This window comes from Borostomias antarcticus (genome assembly GCF_949987555.1).
Source record: "Borostomias antarcticus genome assembly, chromosome: 20".
NCBI classification, from domain to species: domain Eukaryota; kingdom Metazoa; phylum Chordata; class Actinopteri; order Stomiiformes; family Stomiidae; genus Borostomias; species Borostomias antarcticus.
This window is the reverse complement of record NC_140253.1, coordinates 2,991,232-2,999,553: the sequence shown is the minus strand read 5'-3', so window position 1 is coordinate 2,999,553 and position 8,322 is coordinate 2,991,232. Positions and strand designations below refer to the sequence as shown.

Here is an 8,322-nt window from a genome sequence, read left to right as displayed (position 1 = left end):
GTGGTGAGAACTTTGTTGGGAAAGTTTTGTGATGACCCACTCTTTTCAGCAAAAATGTGCAGAATCTAATTGTTGCTTTCCAGCTACCATATAGATAGTTGCTTACAATTTTAGTTAATAATGCCTTCATAATGCTTAATGTAAACTTTATCAGTATAGTTAAACAAAACAGGAGTGAGAAGGGTTTTTCCATGATTCAAATTAGAACTGATTTGATCTGTTCTAGAACCTAATCCTGTGAGCTTTCTCATGCCGTTCATTAGCTCTAGTGGTTGGCTAGCTTATAGCTCTCCTCAAAAGCCTGTATAGAAACGTTAACTTTTATTTCCTTACTTTTATGATTTTGATTCAACAATTTTAATAGGTATTGGTGTACTCAATTTAAGTTTAATGTAATGTACTGTGCCTTTATTGGACATTTCACCATTAAATATATTAATTTGGTTTTATTTTGAATATCTTGTGGTATTTTTCTTTGCCACTAGTAAATGCACTATGGGAGTGGATACGAATTGGAATTCACTTTAAATATATATATATATTTTTTTAAACAAGTCTTCACTCACCTTTTTAAACAGAGAAAAACGTCTGATTGACCCTAGTGGAGTCACAATCCTTAACAAGGAACTGTGGACTTGTTTTCTGTTCAATACCAATTTTTGACTTGCTTGACTATGACTGTACTTTTTGATCCTAAGCAAACAAATAAAAAAAATGGAATTAAGATTAGGCCCACTTTCAAGGATTAAATTTATTATTTGCTACAGGTACAGTACCATGTACAATGAAAAGATCACATCCATTTCAAGTTTTTATTTTTATTTTTCGTAAGTGCATCACCAAGAACAAGCACCATCGGTTACAATTCTCATCGGTAACGCTCCAATCACCTGACAAGGGAGACTGGAATGCTATTATGGTTATTATGGTAATTCACCTCTAGAAAAGCTGTAGAATACTACGTTACCAAAATATCTTCACATCATAGGCCTACATCAACACAGAGGTACACTACTCCCACACATGCTTTCTTCTCTGCGGTACTGTCCCGGACAACAACAGGGCTCCTCCTCCTCATAGCTCGAGGTGGCGTGACGGTGCGTGGGCGCGTGCTACCGTGTGCCGTGCATCTGAACAGGCGCGAGCTCACGTTCCACTGTCTTAACGAGCACGCATACCGTAGGCGTGCGTGTCTCTGTTCTATCACGCGCCGCCGCGGTCCCGGGGGGGGCGGGGCCACGGTACCTCATCATAGCCCGTGTTCCAGGTGGATCCGCTGGTGGCGTTTGAGGTTGCACTTCTGGGTGAAGCGCTTGCCGCAGGCCTGGCAGCAGTAGGGCCTCTCCCCGGTGTGGACCCGGCGGTGGGCCTTCAGGTTGCTCAGCTTGGTGAAGCTGCGGCCGCACAGCGAGCAGGAGAACGGCCGCTCGCCGCTGTGCGTCTGGAGGTGGGCCCGCAGGTTGCTGGGGTGGGGGAAGGCCTTGCCGCACTGTCCGCAGCGCAGGGGAACCCTGCTCGGGTGGTGGTGGTGGTGGGGGTGGTGCTGGGACCCCGCCCCCTGGAGGTGGTGGGTCTTGATGCTCACCCACTGGGCGTTGCCGGCCCTGTTGGGCGTGGCGGGCCCGGGACGTTTGTCCGCCGGCGGCGCCCTCGGGAGCGGGGGGAGGGCGGGCGGCGGGAGGGGTTTGGACGCGGGGTCGGCGGCCCTGTGCTGGGCGGCGACGACCCGGGGGGCGGGGTTCGAAGACGCTGCGCCGGTACTGGTCGGCTGGGCGTGTGGGTGTTTTCTGACTGGTGGCGGATGGGTGGGATGCAAAAGCGCGTCCGGCTTGGAGTGAGAGAGGAGCCGTTTCGCCGCTTGCTGCCCGGGTGCTTTCTGGGTAATGTAGTTCAGGCTGACGTTGAGCTCTGGCCTGACCCTGTACTGTGAGATCCGCAGTTCCTCTTCCTCCTCTTCCTCGTCCTCCTCCACAATCACTACCTCCTGTTTTATAGCAACAGATCCCAGATCAGGGCTCGTGAGTCTGATCTCCGGAGACAAGGGGAGGAAGAGCTGATCTGTGTCCAGCTGATGGGCCGCTCTGAGAACGTCAGCCTCTGGGTCTCCCGGTCTAATCAGCGCCGTCCACACGGGGGAGGCTCCGCCCCCCCCCCTCCTCCTCGCTCTGTCGCCGACGTCACTGCCGGAACCGCCGCCGGGCCTATTCTGGGCCAAGGTTGGGTCGTTGCGACGGAACGCACGAGCGGCCTGTTTCTGTTCCGGTAGCCTCGCCGCCAGGTCGGGCGAGAGGTCAGGCACCGGGATCTCCTCTATCACGTCCGGGGTGCACGGCGCCTCCATCTGAACGTCCGCATAGGCGTGCGTGGGAGAGGGCTGCGGGCCCTGCTTGGTGGCCGGGCTCCATAGCCCCTCGCGGTCCAGCTGGAGCTGGAGGTGAAGAGGCTCGGACGGGTCTCTTTGGCGGTCAGCGGCGCAGGAAGGCAGAACTGCGTCGTCCTCCTCTTTTACCTCCTCGTCTGTCAGCTGTGTAGGACAGAACACACACACACACACACACACACACAAGGCACAATATAGGTCAAGTCACCTAATATCAAACAACATAAGGATGTCACATAATATCAAACAACATAAGGATGGAAGGCATTATAGCCTGAATGGTGATTTGTGATGACACTAACCCCTGATTCATTGGCAGGGCTGGGGGCGGGTGTCGCTGTTTCCCGCGCCAACGGCTCCATTACCAGCTCGCAGCTTCCCCACCTGCCCTCAGACAACTCCTCTTCCTGTTTTAGGCCACACCCCCCGAGGACACCTTGAGAAACGGCCACAATAACAACGTGAGCAACGAGACCAATTTCATACCTGGGTTGCGTCTTGTATGTATTAGATCAAATTAGCTTCAACTCACACACAGATTTAAAAAAATAAAAAAATAAAAAATAAAATAAAAAAAAAACACTTACTAATGTGTGAGAGTCTTTCGTCCGCGTCCTCGTTGGACAGCCCGACCTTGCCACAGTCCGCACACCTGGCCCGGCTCTCCAGCTCCCTCTCCGCCCACTCCAGCCTCAGCCTCAGCAGCTCCACTTCCTGCTTCCCGCGCCTCACTTCCTCCAGGAAGCCGTCCTCCACCAGCCTAGTGACCTCGAACATGGCGGTCTTTAGGACCGTCTCCATGACCAGGGACAGCTGGGACTGGAAGGCCACTATCAGGGTCTCGGACATGGTGGAAACTGTGTGTCTGTCTCTAATTCCTTCAGATTAATTCCCTGTATAACCTACACCTATAAACAATGTCAGACAAAGGTGTGTGTGTGAGAGAGTTGGAGCCCCAAGCCTTCTGGTAGCTATCACACAACTGTAGTCCGCACAGAGGGAAATGGTGATGCCATACCTCAACACTGACTAGGTGGGCAGTTGAGCCGAGTTTGATCAGACCAACCTGCTAACTAGCCCAATATGTTGCTCTGTCCATATTGCAAATTCGAAAATATGCCCTTTTTCTGATGATAGTTGGCAACCTAGCTGATCTAACTAGCCAGCAACACAGCTGGGCGACACTAATTGGTCATGTAAGTTACAATAACGTCGGCTAGTTAGCTAAGTTAGCCAAGCGAGCTCCAGGTTGGACATTGACCCGTTAGCCACAAACAAACCTTGGGATTATCACCTAGCCGACTGATACATGACTCCTATGCGTCGCCTTGAGTCGTTGGAGGAAGACATATCAAGATAATTATGCGTTACGAGCGAACTAGCTAGCTAACATCAGATAGTGCTAGGTGTGCTACGCGAGGAAATGAAAATTGTTTTGGGTTGTGACGTCGCCGGACGTTGTACAGTGGCCGTGTGAGGACAAAATACATACTTGTGCATAGTCGAGTATGAATGCGTTGTAGAAGTCGAAATGAGCGACATCTAGCGGCTGAAACGAAAGGTCAGGTTTCTGAGGGGGGCAACTACTAACCAGTTACCACACAAAACTTGAAGTGCAGTGCAGTGGTCACATTGACCAGGGCATAAGTTGGATTTCTGGGTTGTTCACTCAACAGTGTACATTTAACAGTTGTTAGGTGTACGCTTCATTGATGGACGAGATCAAACACAGGACAATGCATTGTTTCTTTTTATTAAACGCCTCTGTAGTTACATTGTTCTTATTAGCAGTGTAAAGCAACATCTCTGCATGGTATCAAAAAGTGTTTGTGGAAGAAATCGTGTCGCTTATGAAATCAAGACACCACATGGATGATTTCAGATCAATTTCAGATGAGATCTCAAGCAAGTCCATGATTTCCACACATACACACAAACACAAAAACATATCTATAGGAATAAAATGCATTGTTGTATGGTACTGGAACCCAAATAGCTCTGAAAACTGTCTTGAATGGCAATTGAAAATACATATTGAAATCACTGTATTGTATAGAAGAATTTGTTCTCATCTGACCTGTCTGGTTAAACAAAAGTCAAATAAATAAAAAATGAAGTTCATATGATTATGACAAAGAGGAAAGGCATTTAAGACATAATTAGACCCAATAATCTCCGTAACAATGATTTTAAAATTCTATACAGTGAGTATCTTAAAACAACATAATTGAGCCCCAACTAAACAACTCCATCAAATGTCTACTTCATGTAAAGATGATAGTGGTTTGCCTCGAGAAGCATCTATCAAAAACGCCAAACGCACCATCCCCAACACGCACACCCCTCTCAGCTCTGCAGATCCGGCCTGTGCTTGCGCTGGTGCGATTTCAGGTGGTCCAGACGCTTGAAGCTCAGCCCGCATATGGCGCAGCAGTAAGGCCGCTCGCCGGTGTGCGTGCGCTGGTGGACCTTCAAAATGTCCGCCCGCGTGAAGCTCTTGTCGCACATGGTGCAGCGGTGAGGCTTCTCCTGCGTGTGGATGCGCCGGTGCAGCTTGAGGTTCCACAGCCGGCTGAACTTGTTCCCGCAGACGGAGCAGCTGTAGGGCTTGTCCATCGTCTGGCTGCACTTGTGCCGCTTCAGGTCCGAGGAGGAGGAGAAGCCTTTGCCGCAGTGGCTGCAGAGGTGGAGGCCCTGGGCGGAGTGGACCCGCTGGTGGACTTTGAGGTTGCAGGCCTGGGTGAAGGCCTTCCCACATTGGTTGCAGTTGTACAGGGGAGCCTGGCTGGGCTTGTGCGTCAGCTTGTGGGCCTTGAGGGAGGCCGGGTCCGGGAAGGTCATGGAGCACTGGTTGCAGCCGTGCCTCCTCGCCCCTCTCCCGACGCTCTGGGGAGGCAGGCGGTCTCCCAGGCTGAGCGGGTGGGGGAACTGGTCCTGGGAGCTGTAGAGGCCCTCTGCGCCGCCCGAGGCTCCGGAGTGGAGGCTTCTGCCGGCCCGACTGCCCGACTCCGACACCCCGTGGTCGGGATAGAGGGCGCTGGGGTCCTGGAGGTACCCCTCCTCGTTGATCAAGAGGCAATTCAGGTTGCCCACGTTAGCGTTTCCCTGGTGGGAGGGGGAGCCTGAGGGGGGGGACACGATCGCCCCCCCGCCCCGTCTGCTCCGATGGGCGCCGGTCATGTGATGGCGGTGGTCGGCTCCCTCAGAGCCCCCCAGCTCCCCCGGGAAGTGTCCCACGACGGACCCATAGCTCATCCCCCCACCCAGGCGTGAGGGGGACCCTGGCAGCCCATCCAGCCCCTCCATGTCCAGCAGGTGTCCATCTCCATAGCCCGGCTTCTCGAAACCGCCCAGGTCCTCCACGGAGTACCGGCTCCGGTAGAGCGGTTCTGAGGGGTCTGCGTTCGGGTCGCCTTCTTCCGGGTCTGGTTCTGGTCCCTGATCCAGTCCCCAGTCGTCCTGGCACTGGTGGAGGTTGTCCCGGGCACCGAAGCCCTTACTGGGCCCGGACAGGTCCGAGCCTTCGCCGCCTGAGACACAGAACGTGAAAGATGAGTTGAACAACGGCACATCCAGGACGGGAATTTCACGGTTGCCTCGCTCTCTGGCCGTGATTCCCCCGAAGATAATTGTACACCCTGTGGCAACCATGGCCTTTGTGCCCCTGCTACATGATGCGATTCAGATTTTATTTGTCACTTGTATACAGTGAAATGTTAATGCCATACTCCATGATGTATTCAATTACAAATAATTTATGCTTTTCATGTCATTCGTGTTATTTTCTAATCAGAAAGTCAAGTTATTTATTCGTAAGCTCTGCAAATCCTCTTATTTCCCTCAATGGCTATTGTGCCCTGGCATGTGGCCTTTTGTGCCTTAAAAAAAAGAAAAGCCATTCCCCTAAAATGACGAAATTCCAGGCCGGGGCACATCAACTGCTTTGTGTGAGATGAAGTGAAGTAAAAGAGAGGAGAAGAGAAAGGTACAGAGAAGAGAAGAGTTGTGTGTTGTGTTCTCTGGAATCTCACCATCCAGGCAGACGCCCCATCTGTCCTGGAGCTCCGCCCGGTCTGGGGTGATGTGGAGGGCCTCCTCCTTCAGCAGCCGGTCCAGCTTCTCACTCCCAACGTCTGTAGACTGACAGACAGACAGACAGACGGGCAAGACAGACAGCACGCACGGCACACAGACCGACAGAGATGAAAGGTGGACAAAGTGGCTTGTTAATGATAAAGTACAGTAAAGTAACATGTACCACATTGAAACAGTTGAAAACAGGGGCGGACTGGGTGAATATTTCAGGCCGGGAAATGTAGCCCGGGAGGGGGCTGTGCGATTGGGGGGGGGGGCTATGCGATTTGTTGACAGGGGCAGGCCATTCACCGCGGGCCAGGCCAGTTGGCGCGCCTGGTGCTCCCGATGGCCAGTCTGCCCCTGGTTGAAAATAGCTTTTAGCTTACACTGTCTGTCACATTTACAGTCATATTTTTAATGTGCTGTCGATGAATGTGAACTGTCCCTGCACAAATAAAGTCATAAAACTAAAAAAATACGTAGTTCCAAGTGGATTTATTCTGAATGCTAAATGATCCAGTGGCAAGAACAGGTACAATTTCAGAAGACACACCCTTGGAAACCTACCTCGGGCGTTCTCATCGGACTATGGGTCCCTGGCTCCGCCTCCTCCAGGTGAGTGGCCTGCGTGTCCGCGGCCTCGCCCCCACAGCTGTTCCACTCCTCCCCCTGAGCCCTCTCCTGCTTCAGACCGCGCCCCTTCTCCACACCTGGGACACAGGTGAACACGATGGGAGACAATGGCTTTATTTTACAGTTTATTCATGATGTTCAGACATTTAGCAAAGGCTTTCATTCAAGGCGACTTACAACAAGTCCATTTGTCCAGAGTTATGCGTCGACTGTTCACCCCAGTCATCGCCAACCAACCATCCAATTATCTTTCAAATGTATTAATCAAACACACAAACACACCACCCTCTTCACCTGTCTGTGTTCCTGATGAGGACCTCTCCTCCTCCTCCTCGCCAGACAAAGCAGCCCTCCCGCAGTCGGTGCACCTCCCCCTCCGGCCTCTCTCTCTCCTCCGGTTCTCGGACCACTGCAGGCGCTTCTTCAGGGACTCGACCTGCTCCCGACTCCGGGACACCTCCTCCAGGAAGCTGTCCTCCACCAGCCTCGTGATCTCGTACATGGCCGCTTTGAACACCGTCTCCATGACGCCGGAGAGCTGGGACTGGAACGTCACGACCGCCTCGGACATCATCTGGGTGACCTCTGACCCCGACCACACCACGGATGTAGCTAGCTATGCTAGCTAACCTAGCCTAGCTCTCTCAGAAGGGATGGCGACAAAGACTCCTCACTCTTCGTTCAGATAGATGTCTTTTTTGACTAGTAAGCTAACGTTAGCTCATAACGCGTTGGAACATCAGAGGTCAGTTGAACATGTAACGTTAGCTACCAATAATGAACGTAGCTGGCTAACGTTAGCGTAGCTTGATGGTTAACGAGACGTTAGCCTAGCGCTACTTGCTTTTGTTTGAGGAGGCAGGTATAATCGAACTTACTGGGAAGGTTGTTGCCTGTTCACGACGATCGGGATGCTTTTAATTCAGAAAAATAAACTAATACGTTACAGCCAACAAACGCTATGATGGTAATACTAATATGTTGGTTTTGTAGTGTGGCTCATTTTGCGAGCTAGCTAGTCAACACGAAAATATTTCTCGTTCTTTCCGGGGAAGCAGCCTCAATATCCGTTAGTGTTCTTGAAAGGAATTTCAAAATGAAGGTCACGCCAAACAAATTACTTTCTCATATTCTTAAAACATGTAAACATAACATTTTTTGTCCCAAATACCAATGAAAAAACAAATGACTTGAATAATTAATTAAAATGAATTTTTTAATATGCGTTATAT

General features: G+C 51.1%; 2 protein-coding genes across 2 annotated transcripts; both read right to left on the bottom strand.

Annotated features, from left to right (window-relative positions):
* Positions 1-855: 855 nt before the first annotated feature.
* On the bottom strand, positions 856-3,779 carry LOC311322532 (uncharacterized protein). Its single transcript, XM_084454621.1, has 3 exons — positions 2,968-3,779; positions 2,683-2,816; positions 856-2,524 (listed from the first exon to the last, which is right to left on the bottom strand). Exons 1-3 carry the CDS (start codon positions 3,227-3,229, stop codon positions 1,250-1,252), a joined length of 1,671 nt encoding a protein of 556 aa, XP_084310747.1. The 5' UTR covers positions 3,230-3,779; the 3' UTR covers positions 856-1,249.
* A 372-nt stretch (positions 3,780-4,151) lies between these two features.
* Positions 4,152-8,083, bottom strand: LOC311322531 (uncharacterized protein). The gene is made up of 4 exons (XM_084454620.1): positions 7,385-8,083; positions 7,025-7,167; positions 6,412-6,520; positions 4,152-5,910 (listed from the first exon to the last, which is right to left on the bottom strand). Exons 1-4 carry the CDS (start codon positions 7,662-7,664, stop codon positions 4,727-4,729), a joined length of 1,716 nt encoding a protein of 571 aa, XP_084310746.1. The 5' UTR covers positions 7,665-8,083; the 3' UTR covers positions 4,152-4,726.
* Between the last annotated feature and the right edge of the window lie 239 nt (positions 8,084-8,322).

Bases quoted from the DNA above. Each gene is read 5' to 3' on its own strand.
- LOC311322532 (XM_084454621.1), bottom strand. From the start codon at position 3,229: ATGTCCGAGACCCTGATAGTGGCCTTCCAGTCCCAGCTGTCCCTGGTC. The intron at 2,817-2,967 runs GTAAGTGTTTTT...CCGTTTCTCAAG, and splicing joins CGAAAGACTCTCACACATTA to GTGTCCTCGGGGGGTGTGGC. The intron at 2,525-2,682 runs GTTAGTGTCATC...TGTCCTACACAG, and splicing joins GCCCTGCCAATGAATCAGGG to CTGACAGACGAGGAGGTAAA.
- LOC311322531 (XM_084454620.1), bottom strand. From the start codon at position 7,664: ATGATGTCCGAGGCGGTCGTGACGTTCCAGTCCCAGCTCTCCGGCGTC. The intron at 7,168-7,384 runs GTGAAGAGGGTG...CCTGTGTCCCAG, and splicing joins CTCATCAGGAACACAGACAG to GTGTGGAGAAGGGGCGCGGT. The intron at 5,911-6,411 runs GTGAGATTCCAG...TCTGTGTCTCAG, and splicing joins ATGGGGCGTCTGCCTGGATG to GCGGCGAAGGCTCGGACCTG.